This window comes from Amblyomma mixtum, chromosome 6 (assembly GCF_055824585.1).
Source record: "Amblyomma mixtum isolate Tamu chromosome 6, ASM5582458v1, whole genome shotgun sequence".
Lineage (NCBI taxonomy): Eukaryota > Metazoa > Arthropoda > Arachnida > Ixodida > Ixodidae > Amblyomma > Amblyomma mixtum.
The window spans coordinates 93644821-93669930 of NC_143017.1; the positions used below are offsets into that span (position 1 = coordinate 93644821).

At 48.7% G+C, this 25110-nt stretch overlaps 2 protein-coding genes across 2 annotated transcripts in view; one reads left to right on the top strand and one right to left on the bottom strand.

Annotated features, from left to right (window-relative positions):
- The window catches only part of LOC149339717 (uncharacterized), a 40365-nt gene that overhangs the window by 11319 nt on the left and 3936 nt on the right, over positions 1 to 25110 (bottom strand). The window lies entirely within an intron of this gene.
- LOC149339718 (uncharacterized) lies at positions 12237 to 24051 on the top strand. Its single transcript, XM_089550977.1, has 6 exons — positions 12237 to 12736; positions 14194 to 14389; positions 15709 to 15757; positions 17457 to 17709; positions 21446 to 21639; positions 23676 to 24051. Exons 1-6 carry the CDS (start codon positions 12449 to 12451, stop codon positions 24049 to 24051), a joined length of 1356 nt encoding a protein of 451 aa, XP_089407103.1. The 5' UTR covers positions 12237 to 12448.

Below are 25110 nucleotides of genomic sequence, written 5' to 3' on the forward strand. Positions count from 1 at the left end.
GACACATTGACTAGAACCCACAGCAAGCTGAGGTCGGACATGAACACACTCTTGAAGCGGGTTGACGCTCAAGACGCTAGAATTGATGCCCTTACCGCTAGGTTAGACAAAATATATGAACATGCTGATAATATCACTGTGGAATTCCTCATGTTCAGGGAACGAACTATGGCTTGCTTCCAGCAAATTCTGGAACGACTAGCAAACATTCGTTTCGTGCGTTTCACTGTGCAAGCCAGTGTCTTCCGGTCAATGCGCAGTATACCAGCGTGAAATACACATTTGAAGTTTTTTTTTTTGTATATGCATGTCTATTGCGTTGGTGCTTTGTCCTAAAATACACGTTTATTCGGTGAACAACACCGTTGACTTTCTTGTACCCCAAATTCTGTACATAGATGCGCATTGCGACAATGTTGTTATTCTTTGCTTACTTTGTGAATGCTTGGGCTGCTGTTTCTCTCTTTTTTTTTGTATTTACCTGCATCCATGCGCTGTGTTACTGTATCAACCCCCCCCCCCCCCACACACACACACACACAGTAATGCCAAATGGCGCTGTGGGAAAAAGATAAATAAATAAATAAATAGAAGCCAGGCTTCCCCCAGTTGCCGTCAACACCCTCCCCTCGCTGCAACCGCAGCAACAGCCTCTATAGGACGTCGTGGCCCCTCGCCAACTAATTAGAATCTGGCATTGGAACTGCAGAGGCTTCTAATCAAAAAGAGGGAACCTGCAGGCATACATTCAAAAAAGCATAAACGCACCGCACATAATCACGCTACAAGAGGAAAGCGGCGCTGTCAAAATAAATGGCTACGCCGCGTACACCCCGGTAGAAGTACAAAAGGAGCACGAATCCAAGTCGTTCACGGCCACGCTGGTGCAAGGAAATCTGACGGCAACACAACACGCACTCGAAAACACACTCGAGGACTATGGGATGCTACAAATAATCCCAAACACAAAAGGGGACAGGTCTCTTTATTCTGAACACATACAGCTTACTGAGAAACCGGGGGACAGGGCTGGCGGACCTATTACGGAAAGCCATTAGACTAGCTTATAAGAAAGGACTAGTAATCACGAGGGGCTTCAACGCCCCGCATCCGGCATGGGGATATCGGATGGTCTCCCCTAAAGAAACAAACTATGGACAGAAATCCAAAACTTAAGGCTCACGCTGCTAAACAACCCGCAAGACCCCACGAGATGGGGTAAGCGACAAAATGCTAAAGAACCTAGATGTAGTCTCGGTCACGGTAGTTACAGACCACCTAAATGAAATATAGAAACGCGGTAGTCTACCATCAGAATGGAAACATGCAAAGGTGACCTTTATTCCAAAGCCAGGGAAGAGACTTGAAGTGGGCAATCTTAGGCCGATATCACTAACGTCGTGCCTGGGGAAGATGACGGAGGATGTAATTTTAAACAGACTCCAGGAATACGCAGAGGAAATGGAGGTATTTTCTGAAACGATCCAAGGATTTAGGAACAAGCTGTCCACGCAGGACGTCATGCTCCAGTTCAAAGCAAACATCATAGATGCGCCCAAAGAAAAGGGGGCGCGAAAAATTTACTGAGACTCGACCTACAGAAAGCCTTTGATAACGTCAAACACGAGGTCATACTAAGGAGATTGCCCCTGGAAAGCGGACCTAAGATTGCGTTAGAGACTTTCTAACTGAAAGAACAGCAGAAATAAATCTAGGAGTCTTCAAGTCCGAAACTCTTAAGCTGGGAGACAAGGGCACCCTGCAGGGCTCAGTGCTCTCTCCTTTCTCATTCAACCGGCCGTTGAAGAACCTACCGCCACTATTGAAGACTGTCGAAGGGATAAAAAAAACATACGCTACAGGCGGACGACATAACAATAGCGACGCACAAAGGCAACGATGGGGAAATAGAACAAAATCTCCAACAGGCGATCGATATTGTCCAGGAATATGCGGAATGGGCAGGGTTAAAATGCTTGCCAAGCAAATCCGAACTTCTGGTGATCCGGGGGGCGAGCAAACGCGATACCAACGCAGGAGACATTCTCGTACAGGTTAATGAGACACCGGTAGCCAGAGTTGACAAAATCAGTCCTAGGCCTTATAATACAGTACAATAGTTAGAGCACAGGTACAATAAACATATTAAGTCGACAATTGACATGAAAACCAGGCTAATAAGGAGAATAGCTAGCAAAAGACGGGGAGTCAAAGAGAAAGATCTCTGCCGAATGGTTCAGGCTTTTGTGATTAGCCGAACAGTATACGCAATCTTCTACCTCAAGCCAGGGCTGGCGGAACAGAACAAAATAGACGGGATCATAAGGCAGGCATATAAAGCATCCTTGGGGCTGCCCCACTGCACTCCCACGGAAATACTTCCTAAGCTAGGGTTCTACAACACCACCACGGAACTATGCGAGGCACATATATTTGCGCAATCAAGGAGGCTCGCAACCTCACCCCCGAGGAGGATGAACCTGAGCAACCTAGAACTACTTGGTAAAATCCCGGAAAGAAACGCGCAGCCAAAATTACCTACCGCAGTTGCAAAATTACTCACTCTTAAACCAATTACAAAAGCATGCACCCTGCTTTTCACGAAGTCAGGAGGAGAGTAAGAGGAAATGCCCTTGAAGCCAAGCTAGAAGGCTCGGAATACACAGCCTATGTAGACGCGGCGGAATGCGAAGGAGCCGACTCCTTTGTGGTCGTGGGCGTGAATGACTAGAGTGAAACATTAACGGCCGGTTCGGCAAAACAAAGAACTCAGGGACAGCGGAGGAGGCGGCTATCGCCATGGCAATGACCAGCACCAAAGCAGTCACCATAATTAGCGACTCCAAGGTGGCTATAAACATTTTCGCGCGGGGTATGATCTCCCTGGAGGCATAACGAATCTATAAGACAAGACTGGGACTAAAGAGAGATGGAACTAATATGGGTGCCGGCACACTCGGGGAACAGGGGAAGCGAGTTGGCTCACAGTATATCTCAAGGTTACGTCAGCCGAGCAGTGAGCCGGGTTGAGTCCCCAAATTTCACGAGGGATGCATTCATATCATTTCACGAATACAACAATCAGATTAAACTGGAAAGGACGATCTATCCGCCACCAGACAAAAAGCTCGACAAAAGCCAGGAGGTAACGTGGCGTCGGCTCCAGACGCGAGCCTTCTTTAGCCCGTAAAGTCTAAGAGCCTCTGACATTACCCGCCATGCTGAGCAGTGCCGCCAGTTGGCTCGCTCCTTCACCGCCGAACGTCAAGGGCTCCGGAAACATGAGTCGGACCAATGCACGCCCGCTACACACTTCTCCACTGGATCATTGGTCTGGCTCTCTGTTCCGGCTGCGTCCAAATTTTCGGCCAAGCACATTGGTCCTTACCGCATCTTAGAGCGTACGTCACCAGTGAACTATATCATCGAACCGGTGACACCTTCTTTGGACCATCGGCGCCGTGGCCGCGACGTCGTTCATGTCAGCCGATTGAAGCCTTATTACAGCCCTCTCGTCGTCTCCTCGCCTTGAGCCGCCAGGATGGCTCCCTCTTTCCGCCGGGGCAGTTGGAATGAAGAAGATGGTTCAGCACCGCCACCAACGACGACGAAGCGCTAGCGCCGCCCCTAAAAGGCTCGTGCTGGAGAACTGCCGCTGGTGTGCTGGGCTCTCGCCTCTAGAGAAGAGGTTGGTAGTAACGGGAAGACACCTACTGGAGAAATTACGGCTACCTCTAGGTACACAAAGAGACAAGGAACAGATTAATAATGAAGACAGAAACAACATCCGGGTAAGACCAATACCACGACACATGGATCCGAATTTACATCATGAAATACGACAAGCCAGGGTCCGAGCACTCGCCAGGGAACTCAGCGACAATCCCAACGTAGTCTACACGGACGCAGCAAAGTACCGATACCAACGCAAAACAATCGCCGTTGTAACAGACGAAGGAGGGCAAGAAATAACCAGCGCAACGATAAACAACGCAAACATAGAAGCAGCTGAAGAAGCCGCCATTGCTCTGGCAATATCGCACGGCAACGCAACAGGACACAACCTCACTATAGTGACGGACTCCAAACAAGCATGTAGAAACTACACAAGAGGCAGGATCGACAGCATCGCCAATCATATTTTACACACGACGAGAAGACACAAAAACACTAAACATAGTATAGTGTGGGTTCCGGGACATGAGGGGATGAGGGGCAACGTGGCAGCAGACGAGTTAGCTCGAGGATACGTCAACCGAGCAGACTCAGCACTTTGCACCACAGGCACCTTTGACCCAGTTACCCCCACGTACTCAGATATACTCGATCATTACAGGGGTCAGCGGAAACGCTACCCAGCCCCACACAAAAGGCTCACCAAAGAGGAGGCGGTAGACTGGCGCAGACTACAAACCGGTACCTACCCACACCTTCACAAACTACACAAGATTTTCCCTACACAATATGCAGACGAATGTCCGTGGTGTCAGGGTAAACCTACACTAGAACATATCACATGGACCTGCCCTAAGGCAGTCTTAGAGCCAAGAATAAACCCGAGTGTGATGCAGTGGGAGCACTTGCTGGCCAGCGAGGACGAGGAAGCGCAACGATTCCTTGTGCGCCGAGCCACGATGGCAGCAGTCAAGTGCGGCATCCTGGACCAAGGATCGACCACGGCGCCCAGTGACCCGTAAGGGTCAAGAACACCTTAAATTTATCAGCAATAAAGTTTTTTCCATCCATCCATCCATCGCCTCGCTGGTTCCTAGACGACTTGCGCCCGGGTCTTCGTTGCCAGCGCTGCAACGTGCCAATAAACCACTTTACAAGACATATATATCCAACACAACACAATCCGACTTGCAAACAATGCGGCGAGATAGCCGGATATGACCACATTCTGTGGAGCTGCAAAAAGGCGCCGCCACCACCGGCGGACTTACTACCAACCTCTTCTCTAGAGCGGTGGGAGGCTATACTGGCCAGCTCAGACTCGTTCACGCAAGTCCGGGCCACTGAGTAGGCTCACAAGGTCGCCGAGATCCATGGGCTACAAACCATCTAGTATAGTGACCACTAGTGCTCAGCGCTGGCAATAAGTGTTTTCCAATCCAAATTCTCTCTTTCTTTTTTCACTCCCACCTTCCTCCCTTTCCTTACGACGCGGTTCAGGTGTCCACCGAGATATGTAGACAGATACTGCACCATTTCCTTTCCTCAAAAACGAATTTTTACGAACTGACCGCCTTCGATTAGGTTGGTTGGTTTATGGGGTTTAACATCCCAAAGCAACCTAGCCTATGAGAGACGCCGTAGTGAAGGGCTCCGGAAATTTCGACCACCTAGGATTCTTTAACGTGCACTGACATCGCACGGACGCGCGTCACAAGACGTCGTAAACCGGCTTGAAACCCCTCTTAGATGGTATGGTACACGTGATCGGCCAGTGAGCGTCAACGGACATGCAGTGGCCTTGCACGCAGAGAGCACGTGGTACGGACCAGAAATTTCCCTTGACACCCCTAGGGGGGCTGTGCGCACCATTTACTTCTTCATATATTCTTTTTATGCACGGCGGACAATTTTTTTGTCATCTTCGTCATGAGTGTCGCTGTCATAAATATCGCTACTCCTACGCAGTCCCCACCGTGCCCCACCTGGCTCGCCTCCCTAGATCTGAAACTGCAGCTCGCCCTCGTCACTTTGGCCCAGGACCTATTGAACGCCTAACATAAAGGCTGTTTTAATAAAAGTGTCACAGTACCACCACCTACGCCGCACACCAATCACGCACACAAACACTCAAGTATGACTACCAGGGGCCGAATCCACAAGAGTTCGCTTTGGAACGCGTTTCCTTTGCCGTGACATCAATTTTACACAAAGCCGCCGCGGTGGCTCAGTGGTTATGGTGCTCGGCTGCTGACCCAAAAGACGCGGGTTCGATCCCGGCCGCGGCGGCTGGAATTTCTTTGGAGGAGAAATTCTAGAGGCCCGTGTACTGTGCGATGTCAGTGCACGTTAAAGATCCCCAGGTGGTCGAAATTTCTGGAGCCCTCCACTACGGCGTCTCTCATAGCCTTAGTCGCTTTGGGACGTTAAACCCCATAAACCAAACCATCAATTTTACACAGGCATCCGGGGGAGAACGGTGGGACGAACACTGCGGGACGACGAGGGGCAGGCAACAGCCAATCGGCTTCGTTGGGCGATCCCACCTCGGTTGCTTGTATGTTTAAGGGGCCATATGCTAACTTCTATGCGTTTCTAACCTCTGAATGAATGCGTTTGGCTACAATACTCCGAATTTATTGCTCAGAGCTTATAAAATAACCATAGAATTTATTTTGAGAAGGTTTCAATGTTTCTTGATTGGTTTGTTTTCTTTTGTGTTCCCGAGAGGGCGCTAACCATTTTGAACTTGCGCGGAAGACTTTTTACTAGGCAGCACTTTGTCAGCTTGACATTTTCACTAGTCGTTATAGTCATGTCAGCACACAAAGATTGTCGCCTCGGCACGCACGTCTCGACGCGCCAGCGTGAACGGCTCATTGAGTTCACGGAGGAACATCCCTACATGGTGAAGCCTTCCTCTGAGCTCAATCAGCAGATCACGAAGGCGCGAAAGGCGGAGGTGTGGCAGGAGATCGCTTAAAAGGTTAAAAAAAAAGGCCCTGCCATCAAGACTGTCGAACAAGGCCAGAAGTTATGGAGAAAAGGGGAATAGAACGCTCGCACGACGCGGCGTTAGTCAACTGCCAAAACAAGTAAGTCCTGCGGTCGCACTTTAATGTTTGTTCTATGTCAACAAGCGCACGTTGTCACTCGTAGGGGCACCGGGGGCGGCCGTCTGATGGGACTCGGGGACCGCTCAAGCGCCTTCGGCGAGCCTTGCCTCACTGCCGACTGCCGCCTGGAAGCCCCCTGTAACAAAGAACCGTAGCGCGCAGAGTACTTTGCGCTCTGTTGTGAGCGCACTATTCCTTGTTGGTCCAAGGTGGGGTTTTAGCTCTTCGCATATCCGGCGTACAAGTTCCTTTGGCAGCCGGAAGTTCCTTCGGAAGGCATCGTCAGGCATGTCGAAAGGATTGTCATGCACGCGCGACCGCCGATTACATTCGCTGAACATCGCGAACAACAGCGCGGCGACGGGAGGTACCGGCATGTTTCTTCTCGCGCTGAAGCGAACGCCACTTTCCGAGTTCCAGACACAGCAACCGAACGCGTTCGATTTCACTTGATTGACATGTCTCGTGACGTAAACAAAATCCATGATCCCGCCTCCGTGAAGTGGCGTCGCCGCCAGCGGTGACGACACACGGCCAATGAAGCGAGGTGGCGAGAGAGAGAAAGCGAACGCGTTCCAAAGCAAACTCTTTCGAGGATTCGGCCCCAGTTCTCTACTTCGAACACCCCATCTAAAAATTTTATTCCCCCTAATTTCATCTCCCTGGTATAACTCAGGCCGCAAACGCGCTACCTCAATTCAAAAGATTAGCAAAACTCGCAGGACACACGAATTAGCGTCGGCCGCGTTTCGGTGGAGGAGAAAAGTTAATGCACCCGTGTGCTGTGTGATATCAGTCAAAGCCACCTAGACACTTATCAGTCCACGTTAAAGATCATTCCGGAGCCCTCCACTATGGCACCTCTTTCTCCCTTTCTTCTGTCACTCCCTCCTTTATCCATTCCCTTAACGGTGCGGCTGAGGTGTCCGCCGAGATGCGAGGCAATTACTGCGCCATTTCCTGTCCCCAAAAACCACTTTTCCTTTTCCATATTTCGGCGTTGGCATCTTGTGTGAAACCCAATAATTTTTCTAACACATGTTTATGTATGCCGGCTTTTTGTTAAGCTTCAAAGCTCATTCGACAATGTATGCTGAACATTCCTACGAGCAACATGGTTCACGACCCCCAAGAAGAAATGTGGCGCCGTGCGCAGTGTACATAAAGCCACTACATGTACAGTACAGTTCCGTGGCGCCCTTTGTACGCAGCGACGCGAACTAGCGCTGCCCGGCGCAAATGTGGCACGGTTTTGTGGCGCCCTCAGGCCGCAGCGACCCAAACTCACTGGCACGGTGAGCCGCGGGACGGCGCTGTAGCGTGGCGCGCTTTTTGCGCAGGCTGAGAAAGTGCGAACGAGCGTTTGCGGACGCCGATGACGACGGCTTAATTCTGCGTGATTGCAGGCGCAAGAGTACTTGTTCTGAAAAACAGGTATAAAAGTGACCGCCCTCGTTCTGTCGAAGCTACAGAGGGCTCTCGTCTGCAGAGGCGTCATAAGCGGTTATGAACCCCCCGCGATGGCGCAGTGGTTAAAGGTCTCGGCTACTGGGACGGAGTACCTGTGTTCGAACTCGACCGCGGTGGCCGAGTTTCGATGGAGGTGAAACGCAAAAGACGCCAGTGTGCTGTGCGCGTTCAGTGCGCGTTAAAGATCCCAGGTGGTCAAAATTATTTCGGGCACCTCCATTACGGCACCTGTTTCTTCCTTTCTTCTTTCACTCCCTCCTTCCTCCCTTCCCTTACGGTGCGGTTCGGGTGTTCACCGAGGTATGAGGCGGTTACTGCGTAACTTGCTTTCCTGAAAAGAATTTTTTTTTTCCCATGGCAAGTGCGATGTCAGTGCACGTTAAAGATCCTCAGATATTCGCAGATATTCCGGAGTCTTTCACTACGGCACCTCTATCTCTCTTTCCCTCTTTAGCTCCCACCTTCTTGTCTCTCGCGTAGTGGTTGAGGTTTCCACCGACAAGTGAGTCAGTTACTCCACCGTTTCCTTTCCTCAAAAACCACTCATTTATATTTTGAGACGTTCACCAAAGAATGAGTACAGTAATCTCCCCCTTTCCTTTCCTCGAAAGCAATGTTCATTTTGTTTCTTTCTGTTAGTGATTTTTTGAGGAAAGGGAAACGCTCTGACTTCACAATGGAGGAGAAGCCCCCCCTCCACCACCCGAACACTTCTCTATATATATATTAAACGTTTTTTCATCAACATCGCCAACCGCGCCGAAAAGAAGGAATAAAGGAGGAAGTGAAAGAAGAAAGGAAGAAATTTTTGTCGTAGTGGAGGGCTCCGGAATAATTTCGGCCACCTGGAGATGTTTAACGTGCGCTCACATCGCACAGCACACGGGAATACGGCCGTCTCGGTGGTAGTCGGACCCCGGTACTCCGGCTAAGTGGCTGAGCTGTCTAACCACGCAGCCTCTAGGTTGGGGTTGAAGTTCCCGGATAGTGGGAAGTTACTGCACCATCCAAATTTCGCAGCGGTGGCCTCCTCGGTCATGTCCAGGCGGTGCTTCTAAGTAGTGAAGGCGGTCACTTAGCAGTATATATTTGATTACAGTATTTAATGCGCTATGCAATTTTTCCTTATTTCCGGCAGCCACTTCTGCAGGTTTGTAGTGTGAAAGCGCTTATAGCCGCACACCCCAGGAGTCAGCGGTGTGTGTCTCTGCATGTGTGTGAAACCTCTCAGTAGCACGTGGGACTGACTCACGGGATCAGTGGACACCTCGATCGCTCTTTGAGGTTGTACGTGGTGGTGATGTACACTGGAAGAAGCCGTGCTTTAGCACAATATTTCGGGTCTAGCAATGCTAACCCTCCAAACATTTCTTGTTTCGTGCGGATTGAAATGAAATTAAAAAAATGTGGTAATGCCGATGACTGTAAACCACTTATTCTTGAGCCGCCAAGCGGTTTTGTGAAGAGTGAAACAGGATTTTTGGATTGCGGTGTTTTCTCCAGATGGCTTTTCCTCTCATAGTAGATCATCTGTTCTATAGGCCTTGCAAAGTGTCTCAAAATAATGATGATACATGTGGCAAAATGCACTGCAATGTTCTTTTCAGTTTAGTTTGTTTAAGATGTCTTTCTAGTTTCGTTAAGGCTAAATTCTTAAAACAGACTCGGACTCTTTGACATGTAACTGGCCAAAGCTCTTAAAGTGAAGCAGTTGTCGTTTTCCCTCTCGCATGAGCATCTGCCACGTTCCTTAAAGCATAAAATAAGAGAACTGGTAAAGACGACACGTGGGCATCAACGGCCGCACGCTCTCTCCGAACGTCTTCGTCTTCGGCGCCCAATTATTCGTTCTACGCCCTGCTCGAGGAGCGCGAGCATCGCGAGAGCACCAGCGCTGTCCACGCGCAGCTGTCGACTGGCGCACCGCGCCCGATCGGCTCTGTTCCTTCGTGGCTGCGGCTAGACGCAAAAAGGTGAGCCCATCGTTCCCTTCCTTTGTCTTTCGGAGCACTTTGCTGCCTGCTCTGAGGGAGAACCAGTTCGATTCTTTGTGGCAGGTTGGCGCTGCTCACTCGCCGCGGGAGGTGCTCTATACGTTTAGTAGGCAGGACAGCGGTCCCCGTGCACTCAGCGCGATGAAGTGGGGTGCAGTTACGAGGAGCTTGCTTTTTTGACGCCCGAAAACACAAAGTTGCTCGGCACTGGACGATTTACATGTAGTGAAGGTGCAAGCTCGTGTCAGCCGCTAGTTAGCAAGCGAAGGTGGTTCGCGTCACGGGAACGCGTCCACGACTGGTAATCGTATTTTTGCACCAGCGTTATGACACCACTCTGGTTCAAGCTTGCCTCAGAATTCAGTGAGGCTTCTCGATCGCAGCAGCGATGCGGTTCGAATTTAATTTGTCGCTGGCAGGGCAAATTTACTGCAGCTAGTCTCAGGAGCGCATGTGTGTTTGACACGAGATATTGTTGAAGAACCGGATGTACCTTGCCGTAAGCGAAAATTCTCTCTGTTGGATCGGTTTTGGTTTTTGAGGAAAGGAAATTGCTCAGTGTCTGTCACACATCTCAGCGGACACCTGAACCGCGCCGTAAGGGAAGGCAGGAAGGTGGGAGTGAAAGAAGAACTTTCCCATTTCAGACCTTCGTTCCCTACGCCAGATTGAAAACTCCGTCAGTTTGGAAAATTGAGACAGTTTTAAGTTCTTAAAATTAACTGACCCTGCGCAAAAAAACCTTTTTAGCCCAAATTGGCCCTCCAATTCCGAGAAGGTAAAATTCCTCAAATGGAACATGACTGTTCAGAACACGCGTTGTTCGTTGCTCCACTCCTAAAGCGCCTATTGCGCTGGAGCCATTGGTCAATTTCACGACGCTCCGTCTCGCCAAAGCGCACAGCTATATCACGCACAGTACACAATAGGGTGTATTAACCTTTAAACCTCCCCCAGAGCCATCGATCCAGACCTTTGTGTTCTCCGCCCTAATACCCCCGGATCTTCTGTGGCGTATCAGTGAATCGTCCGGCAGCGCGCTATTCCGTGACTTAGAGCCACGACGGCACCCACTACAATGCCCCTGTTTTCCCACGTCATAACCCCCGTCTGCTAGGGCAGATGCTTAACCGCTTCATATGTGCGGTCAAGTGACTAACTCGTGCTTGAACTCTCAGCTTCTTTGGTGGTCGTCGGGAATTTTCGGCGCTTGGCTAGTAGTAGTAGTAGTACAAGACCTTCATTCGGCCATAATTTACAGGCCGAGCATGTCGACCGCCTGGGTGACCAGAAGTCGCTGTTCTCCCTCCCCTTCAGCGCCAAGCCAGTCGAGCCAGGTGGTGATGGATAAAGAAGGTGGGGGGTAGGAACCCGACTGCTGAGCAGCCGGGCAATAGAAGAGGCAATGGGCCAGGTCCACATAGATACAGGGGCAGTTGGGACAGGAAGGGTCTGATCGATAGCGATAGAGAAAGAGGCGAGACGGGGTGATAACTGCATTCATTTGGATGTGCCGAAGAAGGCGAGCCTCCGGCACCGTGAGCGATGGATGAGGGGGAGGGTAATACTATAGATTGAGTTGAATGTGGACAAAGTTAGTGACCATTTAGTGTATTAAGTCACTTTGTGCTCTTTACAGCGTATCACCGAACTCCCCCGCCCCGGTGGCTCAGTGGTTACGGCGGTCGGCTGCTGACCCGAAAGACGCCGGTCCTATCCCGGCCGCGGTGACTGAATTTTGATGAAGGCGAAATTCTAGAGGCCAGTGTATTGTGCGATGCCAGTGCACGTTAAACAACCCCACGTCGTCGAAATTTCCGGAGCCCATCACTACGGCGGCCCTCATAGTCTTAATTCCTCTGGGACGTTAAACCCCAATAAACCATTAAACCAAACGTATCACCGAACAGGTTTTCAACGTGACTTTTAGCCAGTCAGCAAGGACGCCATTCATTTTCCGTATTTGATTAATTGGGGCTGATACCCTAATTTCCTAGCGTGCGGGTGTTGGGATACAAAGTGGCTATTAGCAATGTTTTTTTTGTCAGAACTAATTTTTTTTTATCGGATGCTGCAGTTGTCAAGCCTCAGAGCACGGCTGGTCCTCGGAGCAAGCTAATATCTTGCAGAGTAAACATCGCCGCCGAGGGTCACCCGTAGGCACGCAAGCGAACCCGTGGGAGCCACACTGCTATGAGCCGGCTTCCGAAAGCCCCTGCTGGCCCCAGCCAGCTGAGGGAGGAGCTGAGGCAGCAGTTGCTGACCACGCTTGCGGCCAACAAAAAGGAACCGACACCGGCTGAGGTCCCCCAGACTGCGGAGGATCCCTGCCCAGGCGCTTCAGGCGAGCCCCCGAAAAAGCAGTCCCTCTCAGTCGTGTCCGTCACCACCTGCGGCTGCCATAAGTTCGATGACATACACGTGCACGTCACTGTGCTCTGCCCGTGCTCGCGGCCGACAACTGCCGAGAGAGCGATGCAGGTATTTCGAAGCGTCCCACTGAGATGTTATTAATCAGTCGTTCTGAAATTTTTATGCATTTCGACAGCAGTTGCAGAGGTTTCGCCTATGCATCTGAATTTTTTACTGGCTTTGCAATAGTGTTTAGGGGAGCCCGGCGCTCATAATCATCAACCTGACTGCACCCACTTTACGGCAAAGGCCTCTCCCACGTCTCTAAAATTAACCCTGCCCTTTGCCAGCTCTAGCCACCATGTCTCCGCAAATTTCTTAATCTCACCCGCCCACCTCAATTTCTGGCGCCCCTGCTACGGTGGATTTCTCTTGGAATTCACTCCGTTACCCCTAAGGACCAGCGGTTATCTTGTCTTCGCATTACGTGCCTTGCCCAAGCCCATTTCTTCCTCTTGAATTACCAGGGTTTCATTAATCCGCGTTTGTTCCCTCACCCACTCCACCCCCTTCCGATCTCTTAACGTTGCATTGATCATTTTCCTTTCCATTGCTCGCTGCGTTCTCCTAAAATTAGCTGAATCCTTTCCGTTAGCCTCCACGTTTCTGCCCCATAGGTGATTACGGGTAAGGTACAGGTGTTATGTATTTTTCTCTTGAGGGATATTGGTAAACTCATTAATGACCTGAGATAGCCTGCCATAAGTGCTCCACCTCATTCTTATTCTTCTAGTTATTTCACTCTCATGAATCGGATCAGCAGCCACTAGCTGCCCTAAGTACACGTATTTCCTTAAAACATCCAACACTTCGTTACCAATTGCGAACTGCTGTTCCATTGCGAGACTTGAATTTTTAGACCCACCAATCTCCTCTGCCTGTCGAACTCACTTATCATGCTTTGCAGTACATTTTCTGAGTGACTCATCAAGCCAATGTCACCAGTGAATCGGAGATTATTTAAAGTAATCTCTCTGAGAAATCTGGCTGCGTTTTGCGGCATAGTAATGTCAGTTTTGGCGGACATAAGGAACAAGGCGAATAATGTTACTTATTAGGCTGCTTAACTGTTTCTAACAGTTAACTTTTTGACCTACATTATTCGCCTGCTTGCAATTAGAAATTTGTAGCCAGCCGCTTGTACTACTGATATAAGCTTTTATAACTTGTATACCTTTATTCCCCTCGGTGCTGGGGCTCATTTTGTGCCAAAAGGTTCGTACTTTTAAAATGCGCGCATCTTTGGCAAGCTCGGAGCAAGGCCTCCCAGCGCACTTTACTCCATGTATACCTGTATCAGACCTGCTCTCTCCCGTGTGGGATGGAGCAGCTAGCACCACGGCGCTGGCGAGACAAAACGTCACGTGACATGTGCGACACATGTGCGTAGAGTCGGAACATCAAAGTGATCATCGAGGGTAATTGCAACTGCTTTCGCAAAATTCTTACATCAGATGCCTGATCGCCCTGTCAAGATTTCTCATGGCAGCTTATTGCGCCTCATGTGCCTTTCCGACTCTGTGCAGACTGACATGGTGCACGTAGACGAGCAGCAGAGGTGCTCTTCGAAAGGAGTTGGGATCAGCGCAGTAGAGCTCCAGACGTCGACCGAAAGGGTATTTTCCCACACTTGTCCAAACGAGCTTGCCGCCAGCGTTCCTAGCGGCACTTCCGTGACTCCCCGCCTCCAAGTCGGGACTCCCAACAGCTCAATCCTTTCTGGTGAGAAGCAAAATAACCTGCATGGTACTAGTTGTGACCTAGCATGTGTCGTATACGCACATTAAGCTGATGCTGCAAAAAGGGACAGTCTATAGGTGTATCGGCGTGCATGAATTGCCGGCACGCTGGCACATGTTAACAAGGACGCATGGAATGACATGGATTTTCTGTACCAGCCACTGTCTCCTACTCGCGACCTCTGTAAGGGTTCCTTGCTTTGGCATTAAAGAAATGTTGTGGCTCAGTGGCTCAGTGGTTATAGCACTCGGCTGCTAGCCCGAAACACGCGGGTTCGATTCCGGCCGCAGCAGCTGAATTTCGATGGAGGCCAAACTCTAGAGGCCCTTGTATTGTGCGATGGCAGTGCACGTTAAAGAACCCCAGGTGGTCGAAATTTCCGGAGCCCTTCGCTACGGCGTCCCTCAAAGCCCGAGTCGCTTTGGGGCGTTAAACCCCATTAAATCAAACCGTTTCTTTCACCGAGCGGCTCCAACATCATTTATTTCGAATCCCGGATGCTGTGAGCGAAACCAATGTCTCTGTCATATCACAAAGTCGTGGTAATCTATAGTTAATTTTAGTTATGGGGGTTTAACTTCCTAAAGCGAACCGGGCTATGAGGGACGCCGTAGTGGAGGGCTCTGGAAATATCGACCACCTGGGGTTCTTTAACGGGCACTGACATCGCACAGTACTCGGGCCCCTAGAATTTCGCCTCCATCGAAATTCGGCCGCCGCAACCGGGATCGAACTCCCTTCTTTCGGGTCAGCACCTGAGCGCCATAACCACTGAGCCACCCGTCGGCTCGCAGTCGTCTACAACAGTACCACTTCTGCCGTTCTGGTGCTGCTTAATGGTAGCCCCGACCTAACTTTTGGGAGCCGAATTCAATGGTGAGCAGCATGTTTGAATTGGTATTATTTGGACGTTGCGCGCTGTAAAGCGAAATAATGCGGCGCGCAGCATGAGGAACCTTTGAATTATTTCGGTGGTGAGAAATGAAGAGCACTGCATTGTTTCTTGTACATATGCCCCCCATCTCTATCACTAGTTTTGTGTGATGAAAAGAAACAACTTGCAACATTGTTTTCCGTCATGTCACGGCACTAAAAACTGTCTGCTGCTACAACGCTGTAAGGCGACGGCGACTAACATTTTGCCTGGACACACTTCCTCATGCATCTGTCGTTCTAAGATGTGCATTTGAAGCTCGAACTATGTAGAAATTGGAGTTTTTTGAGTGACTGACTCATTCAATTGTGTTTTCATTGCTTCAGTGTTTAATTCATATTCGTATGTTCATTCATTGTCCCCACAGCTAAAGCTTACGAAGCTGAAGGAAATGCCACCATGGAGGACAGCAACAAGTAAGTTGCAAAAGGTTAATCTTTGCACGACATTTTAGATATTCAAAAGGCAGAAAAGCAAGCTGTTATTTTTGACATAAAAGAAGTTGCCAATGTTATCCCTTTTGAATGCGCTTTTAAAACTTGCTTAAGTTCGAACAGTGTGTGCACAATAATAATTGTGAAAAGAGAATTGTGCATTCTGGGATAGCTCTGACAAGCCGTTATTATAAGGTAAGGAAAAACGCCGTCAAAAACTATGCACGTTACAGTTATTTAACGTTCTGTTTCTTGAAGAGAAGTTTATTGGACTCATTATTCATACAAAGGGACCATAGTCCCTCACAAAGTTTCTGCGCTTGTTCTCCCAGTTTTCGTCGTAATTACACTCACTTATAGCGCGACCGGGCGAAGATGTAGCTTCCGGAATTGCTTCCTGAGCCGGTTCATACATGTCGGTGACTGCAGACGTGACGAGAAAAATATACCACAGTGTGCTGATTAGGACGGACGCAGACTCAACTGCGGGAAAAAGGAAAAAGCTTGAACTGAGTGACATTCGAGGGCATACACTGGACTGCACGTGATGACAAGAACTCACTCAGAGGCGCAAGTTGAACTGAACATTGTGCCTCTTGCCCATATGCACTTACAAGCAGAACGAGCGATAAGAAAAAGCGAGTTGAAACCGCATGTACCAGTGACTATATAAACGGGGCCTTCGTGACATACATGTGTTTTCATCACGTCATGCGTCCTTTGTATGGAGTAAGGTGTCAGTCAGTGCATATTCAACTCGTCCAAACTCGTGTTTCCAGACCTTTATGCCACAGCAACCGCATTAGCCGAAAATGCCAGTAGGTTATCGGGCGAGCCCTTACGCACTTCAAGTTTTGTAAAACCAGTGCGGCCTCTCTACTTTAGTCTCCCCACCATCAGCGAGAAATATATCATGAGAAAAACAGCGGGAAAACTTTTCCACAAAAAATGACATTCATCGCACAAATGGAACCGTCCGCCTCAACAACCCTTCGATTGTTGCCCTTAAAGCTGACCCTGGCTCTTGTGTTACTCTTTCATATATTTGTGTATATAATGTGAATGTGTGTGTGTGTGCGCGTGTGTGTGCGTGCGTGCGTGCGTATGTTGTAAACAACAAACGAATCACATGGTCATTAATTCTTTTGCTTATTTTTTTAATGATATTATTTCCTGCACTGTTCTCCTTACCTGTTTTCTCTAATCTCAGTCTCCTGCGCGGAGGTACCACGACGCAGGTTAAGCACGCTTCAATCACTGGATTTTAATTAAAGGGGTCTGTCTGTCTGTCTGTCTGTCTGTCTGTCTGTCTGTCCTGTCTGTCTGTCTGTCTGTCTGTCTGTCTGTGTCTGTCTGTCTGTCTGTCTGTCTGTGTCTGTCTGTCTGTCTGTCTGTCTGTCTGTCTGTCTGTCTGTCTGTCTGTCTGTCTGTCTGTCTGTCTGTCTGTCCTGTCTGTCCTGTCTGTCTGTCTGTCTGTCTGTCTGTCTGTCTGTCTGTCTGTGTCTGTCTGTCTGTCTGTGTCTGTCTGTCTGTCTGTCTGTGTCTGTCTGTCTGTCTGTCTGTCTGTCTGTCTGTCTGTCTGTCTGTCTGTCTGTCTGTCTGTCTGTCTGTCTGTCTGTCTGTCTGTCTGTCTGTCTGTGTTTTTGCGTGTGTGTGTGTCATAAGAGAGCTTTGGACGCAGGGACGAGTGGAGCACACCGCCCCACCTGACCAACGCCAGTGAAAGCCCGCGGATGTCGCCCGCCGACAGGAGGCGCAGCGTTCACGAAGCGCTGGCCCGCGTGCGGGACACTCTGTTCGAGGCGCTCCGGGACACGCCTCGCGCCATGGCTGCCACTTCGAAAGCTGGAATCTTCGAGAGCGTTTTTCCTGCCGCGCCTACCTCACCTTCTCCGTCACCACCCGCGACGCAGCCGCTTTCCTCGATGCTTCGGGTAAGTGATCTTCACTGGCACAGTTGAGCTGCTGCGTCGGACGCGTCTCATGCTTCATTTATGATCGCACATACGCCGACGCTGGTTTGGTTTATGGTTTGGTTTAATGGGGTTTAACGTCCCAAAGCGACTGAGGCTATGAGAGGCGCCGTAGTGGAGGGCTCCGGAAATTTCGACCACCTGGGGTTCTTTAACGTTCACTGACATCGCACAGTACACGGGCCTCTAGAATTTCTCCTCCGTCCCGCGGCCGGGATCGAACCCGCGTCTTTCTGGTCAGCAGCCGAGCACCATAACCACTGAGCCACCGCGGCGGCACATACGCCGACGCACTTGTCTAGTAGAGTTACTGTATAAGTAATGCGAGTTGCGTGTAGGTCCGCCGAGTTGACGCAAAAAAGCATCCAAGCTGGGCCGCAAAGCGGAACTTTGCATTTCTAGGAGACACTGTACGCAACTCGGACGGGTAAATCCTCGAGCGAAGACCTTCGGCAATTCAATCCCTATATTTTACCGTGGGCACTGCTTATTTCATTGCTGATTTATGTCATTACATCAAGTACAAGATGGAAAGCTTTTCTCGCGCCCTGCGGCTTTGCCGCATAACTTTGATGCATCCTTTTGGTACCTCGCCGCGCAACCATATAGGTACTTACGCAGCAACTCAAGTCCAGAGACTTCGAGCGACATTTGCCGTTGGCCTGGTTCTAGTGCAGTGTTTTCAATTACCTTTTGTCGCCTTTGAGAATTTTGAGCATGTCTGCCGAAGAGAACAGAACGTCTATCGCCTTTCTGAACGCGAGCGCATTTTTGTCCACATTGTTTCCTCTGTCAGTTTCTGCGGAAATCTGAGCTTGAGCTTTTCGGCGCAAGTTGCGCCCATGTTTCATAGCAGAAAATGGGGACCCTTCTTTCCTTTTGGCTGAGCATACTGCATAACGCCAGTATAGAGGGAAGCAGCCTATGCTTTTGCCGAGTACGACGAAGACCATGAACTTCGAATTCAAGGAGTTTTCATTAAAATCGACCTCTTAGTCCGCAGACCCTCGCGATTTTAGTATAACGCCTGAAATACGACGAAAACTTTGGTCGTTTTTCCGCAGCGACTGATTTTCGGTAGGACTGTAGATTTGTGTCTGTTTCAGTCGCTATCCCAAACGAACAGCGCAATACTAAAGAAAATTTTCTTCTCACTACAAGTTCTTGCCTAAAAAATCCTACAAAAATGTGTTGTGACGACGGAAAATTATGCGTTGTGTGTTTCGTTAAGGAAATTTTTACAAAGTGATAGAACTAAGACCGCAACCTTCTTAAAACAGTTTTCAATGCACTCAGTGCCTACAGTAGGCCACTTCATTGAATAGTCAATAGTGGTGATGCACTGGGCCATCTGTGGGCTACCATAGCCGTGTTGACTCGGCAGAAGAACGAGTCGTTTCCCAATTACAGCATGGGCCTTGTGCCCTCCGACTGGTGACGGTTTTCCAAGACGAATGACTATTTAAAGCGTACACGCTGTACGCCGCCTAAACATGGGGCATATCTACTGTACGCAACTTAATGCTTAAAAAAAACAAAAATTCTATATGCTATTGCTGCGAAGATGTGCCGAATAAAGCGCACGTTAATTGTAGCCAATGATGTCTAAAAACGCTAAAAGTATTTCTCACTTTTTTATAAATAAAATATTCAATTCCATTCCTCCTTGCTCATCGTGAACAAACACTTGTAAATGCGTTACCTGATATGAGGTCTTCATGAGGCGAATGGCTCTAAAACTTGAATTTGCAAAGGTAGACAAGAAGTACAATAGTCTTGTAGTTCTAGCGTGACATGCTCATTTGCTTACGCACCAGGGAACCCCCCCAAAAAATTTCACCAGCATCTTACTTGGCGTCCTACGGAAGGGTCACTTGTACGGCCCGCAGTTGGTGCCGTGAGTAGCCAGCCTGATTTTTCTACGACATGTAACGACTACTGGTCCTATTCGTGAAAGTGCAACAGCGCTGACGGGGACTCAGCGCTTCCCTCAGAGGACGGGTTGTTTCAAACGTAAGTTTGAGTCTTTTGGATCTGGTATCCAGTGTAGCAACAATTACCTAACCACAACAGCGTCATTATCAGTGCATTTCACCTAGGGGTTTCCGATTAGTGCTAACAGATGAATAATAAATTTCAATGAATGGTTGTTATTAGATACGGAGCACAGGAGCAGACCGCATTAGTACAATGTATTGACATCGGTTCTTATAAGCGGTGTTCCAGCTGAATTTCAGAAACACTACATATAGGAATTTCAAAATTATAGAAAGGAAATATATTGTTTTAGAGGCGTGCAGCCCAACGTAAGAAATATTGATATCAGTTACCTTCAGCGCTGCGGCCCAACAAATTTCGTCAACATCGCGGCAAAATACATAAGGTTTCGAGAGGCCTGCAGGCAAAGCAACCTGTTCAGTGCACATGACTCGTAGACGTAGCCGAAATTTGCTGGGCCACAGCGTCGAGGGTAACCGCGTTTTGAGAATTATAAAAACTACTATGAATATTACTTACGGTGGGCTACAAGCCTCTCAATAGGGATCCTACCAGCCATAGTTAAAAATTTAACTATTCAATATTAGCAATCTAGCGGCTGTATTCTGATGCACTGCACCGCTAACAATGCTATACCGGGAAAGGCGGTCTTCTAACGGAAAAAGTCTATTTAAAAATTGTGTAGTCTTAGGTGACACACCCTGTATATTTCGCGTATTCATATATTTCACGCATTCGTTCAATTTCTGGCCCCAAGGCCAAGTAGGCAAACCATCCAGGCTTCATGATGCCGCTTAGCTATACGACTCGGCAACATATATATTCTCACAAGCGACCTTAACGATTTATAACTGGTGTCGTTTGCATCTTGATTTAACATTACGATAATTATCGCAGAAAAGGGCGCCAGAATGAAAAGCCGAGTGACAATCCAGTAAGCGCTCTGTTGATGCACAGACACCTGCAGGAAAAGCGCAGAACAGAAGCGTTAAAGGAGTATAGAGGCCTAAATTTTGGGTGCGTGTTTTCCTCCTTGTAATGATGCGTAAGGCATTATACACGGATTACCACGTGGTGTTCTCCTACGACTGCTAAATAATTTATCATCGAATTTTTTTCTCGTGTTGTTTTGGTTTCGATTTCAACAGCCGAGCGATGCTTATGAGGTCAAAGTGTGGTTATAGGTCACGTGGGACACGAAAAAAAAACTGCAATATAATCATTGCTTCTACATTCCTCGACATTACGGCTCTTGACGAAGGCTGCCTTCAACACTGTAGTAAATTAATGCGATGAAGTGGCGGCAGGAAATACCACATCGGGATTCATGCTTAGTAGTGTCTTCCTGATGATTATAGAGGAAAAAACATTACACCAAAATTAGTTGTGCCCCGCCGCGGTGGCTCAGTGGTTACGGCGCTCGGCTGCTGACCTTGAAAGACGCGGGTTCGATCCATGCCGCGGCGGCTGAATTTCGATGAAGGCGAAATTCCAGAGGCCCGTGTGCTGTGCGATGTCAGTGCACATTAAAGAACCCCAGGTGATTGAAATTTGCGGAACCCTTCACTACGGCGTCCCTCATAGCCTGAGTTGCTTCGGGACGTTAAACCCCAATAAATTAAACCAAAATTAGTTGTTTATATTCGTTAATTACCCAAAAGTTGCAATTTCCTTACACATTTTCGTCAATGCGCTGCAGGCACATGCCGGAGGTGATTCCCGTGCCATCGTGAACACCATCCTGGACCCTATCGCCGAAGAAGATGAAGGCACAGATCCGCGCTCAGAGGGTCGGCGTATGATCATCAGCGAGGAGATGGCTGCCATCTTCGAGCACATCGAGTCGCGGTGGACAAAGGTGTGCGATCAGCTCCGCATGGATCTGAACGGCAGGTCAGTACGCTTTAAGAGTAAATGAGCCTTAGGGATGCCCTTTGTCAGAGTCGACGCTTGTCCCATATTTCATTTGTAGGAGGGGGTTGTGCGGCTGCTACACTGCACATTCAATTTTCATCAATAATACAAATTTAGGAGAATGCCCACGCTTTGTGGGATCCGCACTGTGAAAATTTTAGTGCTTAGTTTGAACGGGTGCAGAATAGGGATGCCCAATTGGTAGTGCCCGGTTGGTAAGCGGGAAGCTAGGATACAAGTAGAGCACTGCAGCTGTTTAGGCTTTATTGGCCCAGGATTTATTAGGCACATGGCGGCTTCCAATTAATTATAAATGTTGGATCATGTGTACTATCACAAAATCGAAATACAGGGAGGTCTTTATTTATTTATTGGCTCCGCAGTTCGTCTTAGGAGAGTGTGATGACGCATAAAATATTTGTGAAATCATGTGCCACACTAATGTGTTAAAAAAAAATCTTCGTATCAATCCGCCTCAGTGGTTCGCTGGTTACGGCGCTCGGCTGGTGGCCCATAAGACACGGGTTCGATCCCGGCCGTGGCGGTCGCGTTTCGATGTGGGCGAAATGCTAGAGGCACGTGTGCCATGCGGTGTCAGTGCACGTTAAGGAACCCCAGGTGGTCGAAATTATCCGGGGTCCTCCACTACGGCGTTCGTCATAGCTTGAGTCGCTTTATGATGTTAAACGCGATAAAATCAAACCAACCTTCTTTCTTTCAAAGCACTATGTTTCCGCGAAATAAATTAGCACGAGTCATTATCAATTGGCAAACTTGAGTACAGCTATGCTTTGCTCCATCTTATGCCATCGGACTACTGTCATTGATTTTTTCTTGCCGGATTTCAGTTTATTTTGTAGTTTTGACACTACTTTTCAGCTAACCCGTCTATTTTCGGTCTATTTTCGTGCATAGTCTGTGTACATTTTCCTTTTTCGCTGTTTTCTTTTCGGCTTATTTCGTCATGTGCAAACTGCGTAGGTCTATATAATATCTATTTCTTTTTATCAGCCCAACTAACCAATGTATTTACTGCCTGTGTTACCCGCTGTGTAAACTTTGTGATACATTTTTTTTAGGCATTTTTGTTTTTACTGCTTCTAATCTGGCCTACTTACGCGTTACAAAAACTATAATCTCCCTACAATATTATCTTCTGGGCGTAGCAGGAAATACTCCTCTTTTTTTTTCTCATAGTCATCGATCGCAAAGATTTCTAGACTCATCCGAAGGAGGCATTTCATTCTTTAGGCAATTTAAGCGTCGTAAATAGCTTCTAAATATAGTGCAACAGCCGGTTTCTCCTTTGAGAGCGGGCCACTTCTCCGAGTGCACGGTTGGAAGGGTATACGCCCTGAAGCTGCATGGGGTAATCAAAACCTCCGTAGTGGAGGCCGCGATATTTCTATATTGGCATCGCACAGTACACGTGCGTTTTTACTTTGCCTCGCACTGAAATGAGGCCGCTAATGAGGTAGCACTACGAGTGCATTGGGAAATCGATCGTTGGCTTATGTTTATTCGATACTGTCGCCTTTTCTAGTTTCGGATCCATTACAAACATGTTACAAATCTATGCAGTTGAACAAGGCTGAACATACAAAACATATAACTAATATAAGGCAATAAAAATAATCAACTCAAAAATAAGGGGAGGTGTATTGTTCTGATAGCATGTACTTTTTTAGAGCAGGTGCAATGTTCGAGATGGACTTAATGCTGAATGGGATGATATTCCAAACTTTAGCGCTGACAAATGCTATGCTTCTACGTCCGTATACATTGTGTGTTGTGGGTAAATTGAGGTTATTGTTGTCAGCGTGTCTAGTGTGACTTGAAGGAAGCTTCAGAATGGAAGAATTGTACGGTATATTTGCTTTAATAATAGTGCTCACCAAGAACGCTGTTTTAGAACAGCCACGAAAGGGTGCGCAAAATTCGATGTACGCAAAGGCATCGTTTAGTGAGCCCAGCAAGTGCGCACTCTCCGCCCTCTCCCCGCCGCGTGGCTGCAGGTACAACCAGTTCCTCGCGGACTGCCGCTCCTGCCTGAAGAGCGAACAGGGCGGCTGCGAGCGCGACCAGCTGCGCCACGAAATGGCCGAGGCTCGGCGGGAGGTGCTCGCAGAGATGAAGGAGAACTTCCGTACGGCCTGCGAGGCGTACGATGACTGGCGCGAGCGGTACCTGCAGCGCGAGCTGAAGGCGTCCTGCACGGCGCTGCACCAGGGAGAGAAGTTTCGGGTTGTGGCCGCAGTGCTCCGCCTGGAGATACTGGACATGCTGCCGGAAATGGCGACGCGCACCCGAGAGAACGCCGCCGCGCTGTGGAAGGAGCTGGTCGAGCTCTGGGGGCCCGACGTTGATGCCCTGTTCAACGAAGAGCGGTAGCGTACGTCGAGAAAGAGCGCTTTCTTCCCCAGACTTGTCTCGAGTGTTTCTTCTTTAGGTCGCTGCACTTATGTGCAATGCCAGCCAGAGTATTCACCGGCTATGTCGCGCGCCGTTGTGGTTGATCACAACCTGATCAACAGATTACGGGCGAAGTGACCACCGTGGTCGGCGGCAGTTAAATCAGTGACTGGTTGCCAGTGGTTGCTCTGGAAGAGCAAACTTTACCGCACAAGCCTCACCGGTGGCTGCACCTGCCATCAAAGGGCAGGGGCGCATCGCTTACCCACTGCACCATTACCCCAGGAGCGGTATGAGCACTATCAGTGATCTATGAATGCAAAGTAGAGGATGACCAATTCTTAAACGTGTTTAACCCTTTAGGCCCTGGATTTTTTGTTTCGGACACGGATTTTTTCTTGTTTTTATGATGTCTAAGGCCGCATAACCACACAGTAAGAATTTCACGCTGATGGCGCAAATATTGATTTATAGTTATGGTGTCAAAATCGATCATCAGGGCTCGGAGGGTGTAAAACTCGTTACCGCAATTCAAAAGAAAAACGCTAACGAAAAAAATTTTGCAGTGCTGAGAACTCTGCCGAGCTTTTTTTTTACTTTCTAATGTATAGATGGATCTTACAGTTGCCACAGCAGGCGCCGCTCATTGCGGTTCACCATGTATAGATGGATCTTACAGTTGCCACAGCAGGCGCCGCTCATTGCGGTTCACCATGTGTTTAGTACCATTTATCCTCGACATTGTCGCTTAAATGCGCGTGTTCCAGCTGATATTATGTCAAGTCATCAACACACATGTTCAGAATTTGCACAGCCTTACTGGAAGGCGACTGTGAACAAGATGAAGGCTGTCCCTAAATCTGTACATCTGTATCGAGCTTCATCATGGGCTTCAGTAACGCTCAGCGCAGAAACCAGCATTCTAAGTTGTCAGCTCGCGCAAGGCAATGCATCTAGCTTGAACGTGTTTTAAAACCAGCTGTCTACCTTAAAATAATTCATAATGAGGAAGGTAATCTCTCGTGCCTACAATATTTA

Bases quoted from the DNA above. Each gene is read 5' to 3' on its own strand.
- LOC149339718 (XM_089550977.1), top strand. From the start codon at position 12,449: ATGAGCCGGCTTCCGAAAGCCCCTGCTGGCCCCAGCCAGCTGAGGGAG. The intron at 12,737-14,193 runs GTATTTCGAAGC...GACTCTGTGCAG, and splicing joins CTGCCGAGAGAGCGATGCAG to ACTGACATGGTGCACGTAGA. The intron at 15,758-17,456 runs GTAAGTTGCAAA...CTTTGGACGCAG, and splicing joins ACCATGGAGGACAGCAACAA to GGACGAGTGGAGCACACCGC.